At 36.2% G+C, this 18,469-nt stretch overlaps 1 protein-coding gene across 3 annotated transcripts in view; it reads right to left on the bottom strand.

The window, feature by feature from the left end:
* Nucleotides 1-18,469, bottom strand: part of galnt1 (UDP-N-acetyl-alpha-D-galactosamine:polypeptide N-acetylgalactosaminyltransferase 1) — a 145,855-nt gene that overhangs the window by 91,463 nt on the left and 35,923 nt on the right. For 2 of the 3 annotated variants that reach the window (XM_059972486.1, XM_059972483.1), the window contains 2 exons: nt 5,887-6,093; nt 3,632-3,800 (listed from right to left, as the gene is read on the bottom strand). In XM_059972486.1, coding sequence (XP_059828469.1) covers nt 3,632-3,800; nt 5,887-6,025 — 308 coding nt within the window. In that variant the 5' untranslated portion in view covers nt 6,026-6,093. Of the gene's footprint in view, nt 1-3,631; nt 3,801-5,886; nt 6,097-18,469 lie in introns of all 3 variants that reach the window. The other variant, XM_059972485.1, reaches the window with a different exon arrangement.

The following is an 18,469-nucleotide window of genomic DNA, read 5'->3' as shown; positions in this document are numbered from 1 at the left end:
AATATTGCAAAATATATACCAAAAAGATATGTTGTGAAAATAGAAACAGGAAACCTACAGCACAATACAGGCCCTTCCACCCACAAAGCTGTGCCGAACATGTCCTTACCTTAGAAATTACCTAGGGTTACCCATAGTCCTCTATATTTCTGAGTTCCAAAAACCTGTCCAGGAGACTCTTAAAAGACCCTATATCTGTCTCCAACATCATCGCCCACAGCCCATTCCAAGCACTCACCACTCTCTGCATAAAAAAACTTAACCTCTGACATTACCTTTGTACCTACTTCCAAGCACCTTAAAACTGTGCCCTCTTGTGCTAGCCATTTCAGCCCTGGGAAAAAGCCTCCTTCTATCCACACAAGCAATGCCTCTCATCATCTTATACACATCTAAAATAGAAAGAACATCAGTTTTTGGGAAATAATGTTCTACATTTTCTGCTAACTGAAACCATTCAGGATAACAAAGCCCCTAGTAAGAAATGTTTAAATTGTAAAACGTGTTTCTTTATACTTAGTATTAATTACGTCATTAGTCTTCTGACATTTGAAATAACACTGGATCAAAATATTGTGTACCAAAAATGCATGCCAAATATGTACCCAGGTTGTCCTCAGACTTCACACAATAAAACCTCTAAATATTTTGACTGGATTATAATCTGATATTAACCAGTTTAAACTAAATTTAAATTTTCAGTTATTTCAAACTTACTGCATCGTTCTTATTCCTGAATTTCTTTTCTTGGCAGTACTTCTGTCCATGTGGAAATGGATAGTACTTCTTCCAAGTACTTCCAAATTTTGTACAAAAATTTTTTGCAAAAGTAGAAACATCAATTGTGTTTCTCATACAAATGGCCTCAGCTTTGGCCTTTTCCTTCGGTCTGCTCACCAAAGCAGACTAGCAAGTCATGCCATTGTAACCAGTTTAATTTCTAAAGGAGTTACTGAAAAAAAGTGAAGAGCCAGTTTAAAGACTTGCTACAAAAACACTTGGCATTTGGCTCTCACCAAAACTTCAGTTAATCATAATATATCTCAACAATTGCCTAAGTGAATTCAATATTCATTATCAAGAAGGGTTTGATAGGCCCAATGACAGACTGGGTCCACTGCAGTCAGTGAAAGGAGCAACAGAACACTGTAGCATAGCTGTTAGTGCAATGCTATTACAGGCCAGGGCGTCGGAGTTTGGAGTTCAATTCCAACATCATCTGTAAAGAGTTTGCATGTCCTTCCTGTGAAAAACTGGATTTCATCCGGGTGCTCTGGTTTCTGCCCACAGTTCAAAGACATAGCAGTTAATAGATTAATTGGTCATTGTAAATTGTTCCTTAATTAGGCTTGGATTAAATCAGTGGGTTGCTGGCAGTGCAGCTTGAAGGACCAGAAGTGCCTATACTGCACTGTATTTTAAAAAAACAAGAAATAATACAAGCTAAGACCAAATTCGCTTTAGCTCATACATACATTCATGAGAGTCGGAATGACTGTCATACAGTCATAGACCAGAACGGTACAGCACTCTGATCTAGAGTACAACTATAGCAGTACATTCAGTCCTACAATTTATATGTGTACTTTCAGTCATGAACAGAATTACAGTAAGTATTGCAGAATGCACTATCAAGCAGCATTTATTCACTCATAACCCTCTCTACAGTGCATTATTCACATTTCACCAGCCCTCACCATAACTCTTATATGCAATGGAAGAGAAATGTGCCAGAATGGCACACTAATTCACAAAGGGCGCCTTTTAGAAAACTCTGAGTAATTTTTTTAAAAGGAAATTTTAGGAAAATGCTGGTATAACATATGGATCCTGCACGCACTTCTTGGCATATCAAATTAATTTTACATACTACAGCTTATGAATTAATTTTCCAATAACAAAGTCTTACTTTGAATGAATCTTCACTTATGTTGGATTCTGATTGCATGCACAAGATGACAAATAGAAAACGTTATCTCTGTCCTCATTCTCATCTATATTTTCTAGTTTTTGAAATGTAACAGAAATTTTTAACAAGTTTTAGACTCAAGTCAAATCAAAAATTTATAGAATAAAAAGCTGTGTGTCAAAAAGCAGTCCAGCATATACTAGAGGTAATCTCTGGTAATGGACAAGGAAAATCAGGAGCTAACAAATTAAGATTAGAGAATAAATGAATTGAAACAAAAGATGGACAGGGCAGAAAAGAGCAGAGGGAGAGAGGATTTAAGAAAAATAATGAAGGGGAGGTGGGATGGTACAAGAGGTTAGGGAAAAGTGAGGTAACTAATGAAGTGTACCGGAGAAAAGGAGAATAGGGAATATTGTCACTAATCAGAAGACCAGTGAGTGAATCTGCAGATCTTAAGGTACTTTGAAAATAGTGAAAGCTAGCCCATAGATAAATTTAACATTAGGATTAGTGTGCAGAAAGGAAAGGGATTTGACTTGCTGAGTAGCTCTAGTAGCCCACAAACTTCACTAGTGGTTTAAAAAAATGTGGTAAAATAAGGAGCAAAAGAAAATCTGCAATGTTGGAAATCAGTGGAGACACCCACTTTGACAAAGTGGAGGCAGGAGTTGCAAATGAAAAGAGTATCATAATTAATGGTTTTTAAACATAGAATAGTACAGCCCACAACACTATGCCAACCTTTAAACCTTCTCCAAGAGCAACCTAACCCCTCCTTCCCACATAGCCCTCCATTTTTTTCTCCCCATCAGGCACCTAAGTGTCCCTTCAATATCCTTAATGTATCTGCCTACAGCAATGCACTCCATGCTGGTTGAAAGAAAAAACTATCGCTGACATCCCTCCTGTACTTTCCTCTAATCACTTTAAAAATACTTCTTCTAGTGTTAGCCATTACCAACAGGAAAAAAAAAGGCACTGGCTGTCCACTTTATTTGTGCCTCTTACCATCTTATACACTTCTAACAAATTGCCTCTCATCCTCCTTCGCTCCAAAGAAAAATGCCCTAGCTTACTCAGCCTTTCCTTATAAGACATTCACTCTAATCCTGGTAAATCTCCTTTGCACCCTCTCCAAAGCCTCCACACCATTCCTATAATGAGTGACCAAAACTGATCTAACCAGAGTTATGCGAATTATAACTGATTTTAGAGATGAGTGAATGGGAATATGGATAAATATAACTGAAAAGTAACAACTGAAGAAACTACTGGTCTGTTCTAAAGACCCACTTTGGTTCACTAATCTTTTAAATAAAGCCTACTGTCTTTATCTAGTCTTCAAGGAAAAGCAATCTGGTTGACTCTTAACCTCCCTCTGAAAATGGTATAGCAACTTCAAAAGCATCATCACGACAATTTCAGTGCTGTAAGATGATAGCTCTCCAACACTTTAAACCAATTGAAGATGGACAATAATATGTACATACAGCATGTGAACAAAAGAAAAAAATCTTTCTTCTTATTGGATGAAGGCAGCTACTTCTTGCTTCTGCTCAAAATGAAAGGATGAAGATTTAACATGCCAGTTAGCTCACGGGGTCAGGGACAAGAAGATGTTAGCACATTTTTGATTTATACGTATTTGTGGGTAGAAATTTCATTTAATTTAGGATCTGCACCAAAATAAAGAAGAATTGTTTAGAAAGGAATACTTACCCATCTAACCTAACATCAGGTAAAGTTCTGTTGAGTGCTATCATATCACTGGCCATCAAATTGAACTGATTGATTTTAAACATCTCCTTCATCTTTTCTTGATTTTCCTTGGAGATTATTACAGGCTTCCCCATCTCTCCAGGACCTTCTTGTGGCTTCTGTATCACATCTGAAATATGGAAAAATTTTATTAATTGCAACTAAACTTTAAAGTGGTTTTGAAAAAAATCACGAGTTTAGTAACTGCAAATTGTCTAAAATGTTAACTAAAAATATCTTAAAACCTTGTATTTGAAGAAATTATTTTTTATACCATCAACAAACCAATTATATTATAGCACTCCTCTTACCTTTTTATTTGAAAAAGCAATCATATATAGATCTATCTGCTACATTGATCAAGTAACATTTAGTTCATCTTCGCTCCCTTTTATTCTTCCTATTGAAATGTATCATTATGCTTCATCTGTCATCCATCTGACCTTTTCACCAATTGGTGTCTATGCTCTGTTAAAGCATGTTACTATCATGTATCATACAATACAGGAACAGTCCCTTTGGCCTATGACATCTGCACCAGCCATGATGCCAATTTAAACTAATGTAATTTGCTGCTGTATGGCCTATATCTCGCTATTCCCTGCCTGCTCATATGGCTATCTGAATAACTCTTAAACACTGCTATTGTATTTGCTTCCAACACTTCCAGACAGTACATTCCAGACAACTAAGATACTGTGTAAAGAAAAAACTTGTTTCATAAGTTTCCTTTAAACTTTCCCCTCTCACTTTACATATATGCTCTTTAATATTTGATATTTGTATCCTGGGAAAAAGACTACGTACCCTAGCTATGCCTCTCATAATTTTACATACATCTATCAGATTGCCATCAGTTCTGATGCTACAGAGAACACAGTCCAAGTTTGTCCAACCTTTCCTCAAGACTAATACTCTCAAATCCAGGCAATACACTGGTGAACAACTTCTGCACCCTGCCCTGACATTGGCTCAATTGATAAGTTTATCACTGCTTTTAAAACAGAGGACAGTACATGCAATGTCACAGCCCAAAGACACCACCCTGTTATCCCAGGATAATTAAACTTCTATTCTTTCTACCTTCGCTTCCCTTAGCAGTTTAGGCTGACTAAGTACTTCTAACCTTTTATATGTCACTTCTGTCTTTTTTGATCCTATCCAATATCACCACAGTTTCCTCCGTTTACAGCTGTATTCACATCCTCCTTCTCTGGTGAACAAGAAAGGAAGACAAATATAATTATGGAAACATGCTGTGATGTGGCAAATGACAGCTTAGATTAGCATCATGGCTGGTACAGATGTCATGGGCCAAAGGGACTGTTCCTGTACTATATGATACATGATAGTAACATGCTTTACCAGAGCATAGACATCACTTGGTAAAAAGGAAAATTCTCTCGACTTTGGAATTACTTCTCTGGACTGAAGAGTAGAAATGTTCTCTCACCCAGTCCCCAAGAAGATTTCCTTCAGTAACAAGCTTCAGTATCAGTTAGACCAAATTCCTTTTAAAGCATCCACTCACTTACATCTATTGGTTAGATAACAGAAGCCACATTTGTAATCTTTACCATCTTGTGATGAGAAAAAAATTTCACCTAGATGAGATTCCACTCATTAGCTAGGGAGCATTTTTTGAACAACTATTCTGTCAAGCTACACTTCAGAAGTGCCATGACATTTCCCTGCAGAAACAATCCACTGACATATGGCTATTTTATTCTCCTTTGCCAATTGCACGATGTTTTACTTTACATGGACTTTCTGCAGTTGCACAGTTCACAGTATAAGACCATAAGACACTGGAGCAGAATTAGGCCACTTGGCTCACACAGTCTGCTCCATCTTGGCCAATTTATTAACCTTCTCAACCCCATTCTGGTGAGGCGCCCAAACAGGGCTGGGGGGGGGGGGGGGGCGGCGAGACGGCGAGAGAGGGCTGGTGGTGGGGGGAGCAAGGGCCGAGTGGATGGTCAGGAGGAGGAGGAAATGTCGGTAGAAGGGTCTGAAATAATATGGAGGTGGATGGAGGGGCAAAATTATGTGGAGGGGCAGGGGCATAAATAAGGTGGAGGTGGAGCCAAAATAAGGTGGAGTTCCCCTTCCTCTCAATCCTCTCCCCCCCGCCTCAGATCAATTCCTGGAATAATCGACTTAATTTGTGTTCCACCTTCAAAGACACTGCGTAATCCAAAAGGGATCTGTCTTACCTTCACGAGCAGGTAGACCTTGTTCTTTTTTCTGTTCACACTTGCTACATTCACTGAAGTAAAGGAGTAGGAACATATCCAGTAGCACCCAGACCAAAGAGGTGGCCAAAACCACCTTACAATATGCAAATCTTCTCATGGTACTGATTCAGATAGTGCAGAATTCGATTTGAGTTGGCAACCAGACAGACAGGACTGCTACGGCGACTGCTAAGACAAAGATATCACAATAAGTATTTTAACCTTGGTTGAGTAATTGCAGTATAATTTTTTTTTAAAAAATCACTTACTGCAGAGAAAATCCTGTAAGGGGGTAGCTTTCAGTTAAAATATTATGATCTTGCAGTGGTTATTTCTGTTCTGTTGCTTCTAACTAAAGAAGAAATAATTTCTATGTTTGTCTAGATTTCATTGCAGTAAAAAGAATGCACAAATCCGCTACTTCGTCCATATTCCTTTGCATCATCAATGTAGGAAGATTAAGTCCAAACTTGCATTACATCCCATGCATTATTTTGTGCACAAACTAACATTTTCATACAAGCACCAATACCAGGACTTAGCCAGCCAGCAGTAACAATTGTGAGCTACAGTAGTATTGAACTGCAAACTCTTCATGGAATACAATGGGAAACAAAATTTTCACTGTAGCTCTTAAAAATAGGACACCTGTATCAGTTTAAACTAAGCGCTAGCACGCAAATTACTGGGGGAAAACTGGCTGCTATACAAAAGGCATGGAGGCATTTACTATTTAAGACCATAAGATATAGCAGGATTCAGCCATTTGGCCCATAATAGGCTGCTCCACCATTTCATCATGCTGATCCAATTGCTGCCTTCTCCTTGTATCCCTTCATGCCATAACCAATCAAGAAAATTTCATAACTTGTGTGCATTTTGAAAGTGGTCATATTTTTCGTTCAACAGTAAACATTTCCCCCCACAAAGAGGTTCCAATTTGTTGGGTATTTATTTGTTTGTTAGGTAATGTATTACATTCAAAATCGGTTTAAGCACTGACAGTTTTGACAGGTGGTGATCGTATGGATGGGGCTCACCAGAGGTCAGCTATTTGCACCAGGCTACTAAGACAAGGGTGTACCATAGCCACTCTGCAAAATAACTGGACAACCGAAGATCTGCCTCTATATTTCAGCTAAAATTTTAATCTATTCTGACTGGACAACAAGGTCAAAGACTAATTAGAAATTATTATCAGTGTATCCTATGCAAAGCCAAGCTGAAGCTATCCCAAAGGTATCAGAGGATATAAAATCAAAATACAATCTTGCACTCAGTAAAGATGCTGCTTTCAGCCTTTGTTTCATGGATGCAGTATTTTTCACTCCAGCTGCAACTTTTTCATTGTAAGTAACAGAATAAAGATAATTGGTCGTTAATGAAATGGTAGTAGGTTCCGGTTACAGTAGTTCTGCAATTAACTTTGCTTTTGTTTAAGGAGGTCAGATTCTGGAAACACCTATAGAGTTAATGCATCTCAAATTCTCATCTTGCCTCCATTAAAACAAAGCATGCGGGCTACAGCCTCCCTCTGCTTACAAGAATCCAAAAGCTGCTGATGAATTTGCAAACTAAATAATAATAGGTTGTAACGTAAATAGGTTCTTTTTTATTTCAAAATCTGGATATTCTATAAATTATAACATTCTTCTATAAATAAAAAAAAACAATTTTATGACAGCATCAAAATATTTTACAACAATGATTTCCTGTTTCAATTTTCCCAGCTCCCAAGGCTCAAAGAATATTCTAGAGTAAAAGTGGATGGGAAGGATGTTTTTACTTTGTTGCTTAATGACTTTATTTCTATGGAATTATTACTTTGACAGGAGTAGCATCTGTTGTTCTAAACAATCAGCAATATGGAGGTCGCAGTAATGGAAGGAAAATTTCTTATCATAGTTTAAAGAGGAAAGATACATGGGGAGAAAAAAATAAAATCAAAATCCGGTTCCATGAATCACTGAGCCAAACAGCCTTCTGGGTTTGTATATATCTTGTTAGTACATGAAAGTCTATTACTGGGTACCCTTAGAGGTGGTAGAAATGAATTTGTGAGAGTAGGGTATGACATACAGTTGTAAGAAAAACTTTTGCTTTGTTCCTAATGCCTAGGATTTAATTAACCAAAGGTTTCCTTTTTGATGCAATATTTCCTGAGCAACTTTGTCTCCTAGTTCCTTTCTCTAATGCCAAAAAGCCAAGCATTTCCCTCTGTCATCTGGGATAGTGAAATATTATATTCTCATCACCTTAGTGAAATTCATGATTTACCATGCAGGAAATTCTCTCTGTCACTTCCTGGCTTGTATCAAAAGATCCAACACCTTTCTATCAGGCACAGATGGAAGATTGGCTAATTGATAGAAAGCAATGGCAATAAATGGATCAAAAAGCTGTAACTAGTGAGGTGCTATAAGGATTATTGATGTAGCCTCAGCTATTCTCAACACATTTGGATAAATCTGTTTAAAATATGTATAACATCTACATATGGAAATCAGGATGATAGATGGGTAGCAAGTTTAATTTTAAATCACTAAATGCAATGAAGCACAATAAGTACTTTATATATGAAACCAATAACTTTTCTGTTACTGTTCCAAACAGTAAGAACCCAATAAATAAAATCATGTCTTGAAATGTAGCCCTTTAAACCTGCTATACCCTTTAACAAAAATCACCTTCCATTCAATATAATTTTCCCACATTTTCTCTACACGCAGCCATTTCCCAAGTGTCCAAAATTACAACTAATGTGAGAATTTGTGTGTACATGTCAAGCAAATGCCATCTAACTCCCACATTCTTCTATCTATAAGGTTAATTGAACACTACACAAAATAAAACAATTCAAATAACTTGAGGAGAAAATACTCATTGTGTCATTTCAGGTCTAAAATCCCAAATCCATAATCATTGGCTTTCTACCCAGATGAAACTGCCTCTCAGCATCTTTTCTGCCAATATCTTTGTTGGAAACACTAAAATGACATCACACTCATTTTTTTTGAACTTCAGAACATCTATGCACATATGTCTCATTAGGTGGACAGCTTTGAAGAGGTAGTACAGTTGTGCACTTAATAGATCTACAACTTCATATCAACAAAGTTCAAAGTAGATTACCAAAGTACATACAGTTGCAAGAAAAAGTTTGTGAACCCTTTGTCAATACTTGGTTTTCCGCATTAATTACTCATAAAATGTGGTTTGATTTTCATTTAGGTCACAAATCATAGACAAACACCATCCACCTAAACTAATCACAGACAACTGTACTTCTGGTCAACACTGAGTACACCATTTAAACAATCACAGTCCACTTTCAAAAAAAGTAAGTGAACTTCTGGGGTAATGTCTTCTACAAATACTATTTAGAGTCAGATGTTCCAATCAATGAAATGAGATTGGAGGTGTGGGTTGTAGAGGTGCTGCCCTGCCCTATTAAAAAGACACAGAGTCAGGTTACTGACAGAGCTGGCTCTTCTCAAGAAAAATGTCTTTATGTGCACCATGCTTCAATCAAAACATCTTTCAGAGGACCTCAGAAGAACTGTAGAAATACGAAGCTGGAAAAAGCTACAAAAACATTTCTAAAGACCTGAGTGTGAATCAGTCCACATTTAAGAGAATTAGTCTGCAAATAGAAGAAATTCAGTGCTGTTGCTACTCTCCCTAGGAGTGGGTGTTCTGCAAAGATCACACCAAAAGCACAACGTGCAATGCCAAGGGTAACAGCAAAAGACCTGCAGAAATCTCTAGAATGTGCTAAAGTCTCTGTTCATATGTCCACTATAAGAAAAACACTGAACAAAAATAGTGCTTGTGGAAGGATATCCAAAAAAAAACTTACTGCATGTCTCAAGTTTGCAAAAGACCACCTGGATGTTCCACAATGCTTCTGAGACATTGTTCTGTGGTCAGATGAGGCAAAAGTTGAACTTTCTTGGCAGAAATTCACACTTCTATGATTGGAGGAAAATGGACACTGCACACCAACACTAAAACTTCATCCCAGCTGTGAAGCACGGAGGGAGGAACATCATGGTTTGGAGCTGTTTTGCTGCCTCAGGGCCTGGATGGCCAGCAATCATTGAAAGAAAAATGAATTCAAAATTCTATTAAGACATTTTACAGGAGAATGTCAGGGCAGGGGTCTGTCACCTGAAGCTTTATAGAAGTTGGATGATGCAATGAGACAATAATCCAAAAATCAACAGAATGGATTAAAAAGAATATTTGTTTTGGAAAGGCCAAGTCAAGAGTCCAGACTTTAACCCAATTGAAAAGCTGTGGCATGACCTGAAGAGGGCTGTTCATGCATGATATCTCTGAAATATTGATGAACTAATACAGTTTTGTATGGAGGATTGACCTAATATTCCTCCTTGCTGTTGTGCAAGTCTGATCAGGAAGTACAGGATACTTTTGATGGAGGTTATTGCTACTAAAGGAGGTTCTACCAGTTATTAAATACTATGGTTCATACTTTATTCAGCCTGGACTGTGAATGATTAATCAATGTGCTCAATAAAGACATGAAAAATGAAATTGTTTGTGTGTAACATAGTTTAGGCAGATTGTGCTCGTCTGTTATGGTGTCTTAGGGAGATCAGGATCAGATCACATTTTATGAGTGATTAATGCAGAAAACCAGGTAATTACAAAAGGTCCACAAACTTTCACTTGCAACTGTACATAGAATTCTTAAGCCTATACTTACTTTTTCTTATTACTAACTTAGGTACTGAGCAAAAGTTAAATATTTTTAAATGCAGGTAAGGTATTTTCATATATTATGTCTGCAAAAAGAGGGAGAAATAAACTGCATTTTACAATAAATGCCATCTCAAAGTGCACCAGGTTCAAACTAACACTGTTTGAATATCTTGCCACTTGGTATAATTTCCAGATTATTCCCCTTTTTGAGGCCATGGGAACTTACCTTTTTTTGCTCATATTCTAATTTTAATTTTAGAGTGTCACTGTCAACTTATAATACGTGTATTTCTTCAAAAATCTACTCCAGTAATGTTAATATTACACAGATGAAGTGGTTGCAAATATTATTACTACAGTTACTATTTTTTAAAACAATCAATATCAACATTAGTTCAGATGAAAGAAGCTGCAGAAGGTTGTAAATCTAGTCAGCTCTATCTTGGGTACTAGCCTACAAAGTATCCAGGACATCTCATAAAGGCAGCATCCATTATTAAGGACCTCCAGCACCTAGGGCATGCATGCCCTTTTCTCACTGTTACCATCAGGTAGGAGGTACAGAAGCCTGAAGGCACACACTCAGCAATACAGGAGCAGCTTTCCCCCCCTCTGCCATCTGATTCCTAAATGGACATTGAATCTTAGGACACTACCTCACTTTTAGAAAAATATACACAGTATTTCTGTTTTTGCATTTTTTTAAAAAATCTATTCAATATAAGTAATTGATTTACTTGCTTACTTATTATTATTTTTTTCTCTCTGCTAGATTATGTATTGCATTGAACTGCTGCTACTATGTTAACAAATTTTACATCACATGCAGGTGATAATAAACCTAATTCTGATTCAATAACTAGACCATCTTTCCTAACCTCTGTGTTCAGTAATAACATTGTACCTTTCACCAAGTGGAACAGATTTAGGTATACTCTTGAATCATTTTTAACTGCGCATCACTGACACAATTCCATAAAAATGCTATTAAAATATTAAAAATTAGATGATACATGTCCATTTTATGTAAAGGGAAGAGATATGACAACATAAATGAAAGCTTGTTTCTTATGTCAATTGAAGTGTTTTGTTGGCAGTGGCAAAAACAGTTTCTTGATGAATATAAACTGCATTACTGAGATATGGACTCAAGACATTAATTAACTAATCCCTGCAACGTAGTAAGTGTACATAAATATGGTCACTTTATGGATTTTCAAATCTAATTGGAGACTTCAACTAAAACTACAAATTTAACTGAATGATTTTAATCTAAATACACGTTTCAGCTATTGTGGCATAAAATTATCTCTGCCTTACTATATAACTAGAACATATTGCTCTTAAAATATCTCGTTTATTTATGCTCCTGTAATAAAAAGACATCAACTGACATTAACAGATTTTTATAACATTTTAATCAAGATACCTGAAGTTATTCACAATTTACAGGAGTTATTTTTCCTTAATATTCTTCTATAATCAAAATTGTTAGGGATACATTGCCATGGATTTTTTTGTGACAACCAAATACCATCAAATCCATTTGAGAAAATAAACTACGAGGGGTGATTGATAAGTTCGTGGCCTAAGGTAGAAGGAGTTAATTTTAGAAAACCAAGTACAATTACTTTTTAACATAGTGCCCTCCTACATTCACACACTTAGTCCAGCAGTCATGGAACATATGGATCTTGGACCTCCAGTAGTGTCCACAGAAGGGCGATTAATAAGTTCATGTCCTACAGTAGAAGGAGATGAGTTATACAGCTCTCATTACAGGAACATGCAGTTCAACCCTTTGAGTGATTGTGCAGAAAGTTTGAAGTTAATAACTAATCTCCTTCTTAAGTCACAAACTTATCAATCACCTCTGATGAGTTATTAACTGATGAGTTAATAATTTCAAACTTTCTGCATCTTGTAGCATAAGATTGGATGGATTAAAGCCCAGATTTTCTGTCTCATTACAAACCCTTCTAATAATTTCATCAGAGGCTGAACCAAATCACATCCAACCTTGATATAATAGTTAAAGTCAAAGTCGGTCCCGAGCCTTATAGGCTCATCAGGCCAGTGCTTAGGCCGGTTTCCATGGCATGAAGCGACTGAGAGTACGAGGTTCCCCCCAGATAGGACGCCAGTCTATCGCAATATTAACCACCAGCATTTTGCCGGTATCCATTTTCAGATGGGTAGACTGGAGCAATGTGTGGTTAAACGCTTTGCTCAACGACACAACATGCTGCATCAGCTGGGGCTCGAACTCACGACCTTCAGATCACTACTCCAACGCCTTAACCACTTGATATAATATTTAATCCCAAAATGTGCATCTAGCTATACATTTGTGCCATCCCTAAAATAAACTAGTTTCACCTTTAGACCATCATCTAGATATGCCTGCCTCAGCACATTCATTGCAGAAACCTCTTCTCACTTATTGGAATGATAATCCCAACGACCTCATGGCCACCCTCCCATTTTCAAGACCTAAATTGCTTTTGGATATAGGAAGTTTTTTTCCACATTCAAGAACCATTCCTATAACCACTGATCTACATTGACTGCTGTTCCAGCATTACCTCAGTTTTTCAAATCCTCAATTTTTTGTCTAATTTATCAATGACTCTACCTGTATCTTTGCAATCTCCCACAGCCAAGATTTGGATCTTTACCAATTTTGGTCTTGTTGGATTCTGATGTTTTAATCCAAGGTTCTTTCAGAATTCAGGAAAGAGGCACAAAAATTGAAATAAACAGTGACAGAAGTCTACTAAGTGAAGGGAAAGCTAATATCCAAGACAAAGCTGACGTTGCCTCATGGTCAGCCATGTTTATACTATAAAGTTATGGAAAAATTCATTCAAATTTGTAGATAATTAACCAATGGATAGCTCATACTCAATTAATGAAGAAGCTTCCTGAGCTTTCCAGAATTATACTTCATATAACCACTGAAGTAGTGTGTAAAAATAAATATATATATAAAAATAATTATACACATGCACAATTACAAATTACCACTAGAAAATATACAACTGAAAATTCATTAAGTATACAATAATTTAAAAATACTTAAAATTACAAAATATCAAAGATAAATATTCAAGGTATTCATAGGATTATGTCATGGTTATGTAGATTAGTAGGCACATGGACATGATTTTGAAATATTCTAATGATTACCTCAGGAGTCAGCTGGAGACGCTCATGGAGTGAGTACCGTTTTGGATTCGCTCCATAACCTTTACTTTTTTTAACCTTTGATCACCCTTATTCAGCTTATTTTTACCTATATCGAAAGTTTCTTTATTCTTTTTTTTGGATTTACTGCCAAGAGTTTGTTGTGAACTTTTGAAGATATGCAAACAGAAATGTCTCTCAGGTCTAAGGGACGGGATCCCGGACGTAATCCGAACTGTAACGGAAAAAAGCAGGCTTCGACACAACAAACACAATTAACTTTTGAATTGTTTATGGAGGTTTTGGATGAAAAATTTGCTGAATTAAAACAATTTTTTAAAGAAGATATAAAGGCTTTTCAAGAGTACATGGTTAAGACGGATTCAGTAATTAAACAGCAACAAGCTCTTATTGCGTCTCTGCAAGAAGAAGCTCGGAAGCGAGATTTGACTATTGGAAAACTGCAACAGGATTTAATTTCGACCATTAAGCTGATGGAAGCCCTTAAAGCCAAGAGTGACGATTTTGAGAATCGGTCCAGAAGACAGAACTTACGTATACTTGGTCTTCCAGACGGCATAGAAAAAGATGACCCTTCGAAATATTTTGCTCAACTTTTAAAAGAAGCGTTTCCGACGATTTTCCCAAATAACCCCCCTTTATTGGATCGGGCACATAGAATTCGGCGTCGATCACCGAGTGTTACAGACAAACCTTCGGTGGTAATTGTCCGGTTCCATTATGTACATGACAAAGAACAAGTTATAAGAGCAGCTCGTCGGGTAGGAATGATTAAAATCAAAGATTTTTGCTTCCGCCTGATCGAAGATTTTAGTTCAGATCTTTTAAAAAGAATGATTACCTTTAAACCAGTAAAAATGATGCAAATAAGGTATATTAGTTACTCATTGTACATAGGGAAAACTGGCCAAAATATAACAATAGTAGAATAAATTTCATAATGTCCAGTAGTTTTTGACTTGCTGATTAATGATTTGCTCACTGCAGCCCAACAGTTTAGGCGAAGTGGTTAATTGCACATGAACCACACACGTGTTGTCTTCTCTCATGTATTTTAGCTCGTTTGCAGTGGCTGGCATGCATCCACTTACTTTGACCTTCTACCTTCACTGCCAAATTGGTAAGTAAAAGCACTTGAAAGGGACCTTCCCATTGAGCTCCCAGTGGTTCCTTATGCATTCTTTTTATTGTAATTTATTTTTTATTGGTTTATCAAACAAATATATCCATAAGATGTATTTCAGATACTGTACATATATATTTGTCACAAATCTCCACATAATAATTATGAGGTATACACTTATAAAAAGGAGAGGAGATAAAGAACAATCGAAATAAGAAAACTAAGTAGGGAGTGATTTTTTTTTTACAACATATTCATTGATTTGAGAGAATAAAATCAGGCCTATGAAGCATTATGTAGTTAAACCATTTTTCCCCAGTATGAATCAAATTGCTCTAGCTTATGATTAATAGATGCTGTTATCTTCTCCATTTTGTAAATGCCCATTGTAATTTCCATTCACACATTTAAAGCTGGGCTCTCCTGTGATTACCATTTCCTAGTAAGAGTCTTTTTACCAGCCACCAACAGTATATTCATTAAATATTTATCTCTTTTCAACCATTCTTGAGGTATATACCCAAAATCTATGATCTTACTCTCTAAGGGTATTTCACATTTAAAGATGTCTTGTAGGGCATTATGCATCCCACTCCAATAGTCTTTGATAACGGGGCATTCCCAGAAAATATGATAATGGTTTGCATTTTGATTTCCACAACTTCTCCAGCAAACAGGGATGCTACTATCATAATGGAACTTCTGAGAGAATGTAATAAAATATCTTATCAAGTTTTTCCACCCGAACTCCCTCCATTTCTGTGAACTGGTACACTTCCATTGATACCTTCATATTATTGTCCATTCTTCCTCAGATATTATTATCCCTCCTTCCTTCTCCCATTTTGTTTTAATGTATGAAGTCGAATGTGTTTTATGATTTGACAAACCCTTATACACACTTGAAATGATTCTACCACCATTGTCTGAATTATATACTTCTCTAAATAGCTCTATCAGACATTGCCTTGGTTACATTTTTAACCGTCCTAACATACTGTTGCATCTGTAAATACCGATAAAAGTCTTGTTTTTCTAATGTGTTTCTCTTTGAGCATTTCAAAACTGAACAGTGTTCCTTCTTTCATTATATTGCAAAGAACTGTTATTCTTTTAGCTGTCCAGTCCTTAAATCTAGCATCCAGTTTATTCAGCACAAAATCTGAGTCATATGCACACCATTTAAGAATTGCAATGTCTCTCTCTAGTTTATATTCTTTTATAATAGTTTTCCATATTTTAAGAGTCCATTTCACCCATGGATTATCAATAGTATTTATGTAACTTTGTAGGTTGTTATCAGCCAAAATTGCCTAAAATTGCCTGTAGGGGATGGAAAGTATCCTCTCCTCAATGTTTTTCTATTGAGCGTCATATGACACCAGCATATCAAAGCTCTCAACTGTGCCGAAAAATAATAATCTCTAAGAGAAGGTAGGCCCCATTCCCCCCACCTTTTCCTTGGCTAATTGCAAAGTTTCAAGCCAAACTCTAGGCCTTTTATCTTGCCATATATATCTTGATAGCATCTTGTTCCATTCATTAAATTGATTTTGGTTAATCTCTATTTGTAGGGTCTGAAAGAGATATAGTAGTCTGGGCAGTATATTCATTTTAATAGATTCAATCCTTGAACTGAGACCAAGAAAAGGAATTGGGTTCCATCTTGTTAGATCTTTCTTAATTTTTTTTTAATATACAGGCTGATAATTGCATTCTGATAATTTTGTCAAATCTTTCAGCATAATGATGCCCAAATATTTGACAGACTCTGTTTGCTATCCCCAAGGATATCTACTTTCAATTTCTCTTGCTGGGCGATAATTATATGAAAGTAGTTGGGTTTTATCTATTTTGATCTTGTATCCTGATAAATTAGCCATTTTGTCCAAAGGACTGCATCAATTTAAATAAAGAGTATGTTGGTTGCCCCAGATAGATCAAAATATCATCCGCGTACCAGGCCAATTTATGCTCTGTCCCTTTAATAGTAATTCCCCTGATATCTTCATTTTGTCTGATGTATTGAGCTAATAGTTCCAGATATAATGCGAAGAGTAGCAATGACCATGCAAAACCCTGTCTCCTGCCCCTTTCTTGGGTAAAACTATTGGATAAATATCCATTGATTTTAATCCTAGCAGTGGGATTGTCATATAGTGCCTGTATAGTTTTAATAATTGTCATGTAGACCAAATCTATGTAAAACTCTGTAAAGAAAATTCCAATTAACCAAATCAAATGCCTTTTCAGCATCCACACTTATCACTATTGCTTCAATTTAATTTTTTAAAATATAATCCATAATGTGAAGTGTCCTTTGTATATTGTCTTGTGTTTGGCATCGTTGTATAAAACCTGTCTGATCATTATGTATCAGTGTGGGTAGAAACTCCTCTAATCATTTGGCCATGATGGAGGTAAATATTCTGTAATCCACAGTAGGAACAGATATTGGTCTAAATGACCCACATTCCATTTTATCCTTGCCTTCTTTTGGTATAGCTGAGATTATCGCCTCCTTCCAGCTGGGTGGCATTTGCGCCTTTCTTAGAGCCCAGTTCAGTATGGGGAGTAAAATAGGAATTAACACATTTCTAAATTCTTTAAACCACTCTGCCGTATATCCATCTGATTTAATTTAAGCCTACTAATTGCAGTTTTTAGTTCAGCTTCAGTTATGTCAGCAGTAATCGCTCTATTTTGTTCTCTGTTTAAAGTGGACAACTCTAAAGAATTCAGGAAGGTGTCAGTCTGGGCTATGCTTCCCCCAAAACTTTGGAATATAGAGTGTTGTAAAACATTTCAAACGCTTCTTGAATTTCATTTAGCTTATTTATCATCACTTTTGTTCTTGGATCCCTAATTCTATGATTTGTATTTTCTGCTATCTTTTTTTAAGTTTCCACGCCAGTATTTTCATAGATTTAGATCCACTTTCATAGTGTCTCTGTTTCAGAAACATTAAATTTTTCTAATTTCTTGTGTAGCCAAACTATTAATTTCATTCCTAATTTTTTAATTTCCTCTAGTGTATCCCGTGCCGAACTCAGTGTTTTTTTCTAGTTTGTTCAACTTATTTTGTAATTCCTCTAATGTTTTATTCCTTATTTTTTTCTTATATGAAGATATCGCTGTAATTTTCCCTCTTAAGGCAGCCTTCAGAGTATCCTATAGAATGGGAGGTGAAACCTCTCCATTATCATTGAATTCTAAGTAAAGACAAATTTCTTTTTCAATTTGTTCCTTAAATTAGGGATCTTTGAGTAGACTTGAATTTAGTTTCCACATAGTATTCTTTGTTGTAGGTCAAAATCAACAGATAAATATATAGGTGCATGATCACTTACATCTATTGTCCTAATTCCACAGGTGATTATTTTGTCTTCATCTTTTCCAAATGTTATGAAATAGTCTATTCTTATATATATGGAATGGGGGCAGAATAATGAGTGTAATCCCTTCTGTCAGGGAAAAGGTCCCTCCAAATATCAATTAGACCAACAT

This window comes from Hypanus sabinus, chromosome 6 (genome assembly GCF_030144855.1).
Source record: "Hypanus sabinus isolate sHypSab1 chromosome 6, sHypSab1.hap1, whole genome shotgun sequence".
Lineage (NCBI taxonomy): Eukaryota > Metazoa > Chordata > Chondrichthyes > Myliobatiformes > Dasyatidae > Hypanus > Hypanus sabinus.
Note: the sequence above shows the minus strand (reverse complement) of the source record. Positions and strands in the feature narration are given on the sequence as shown.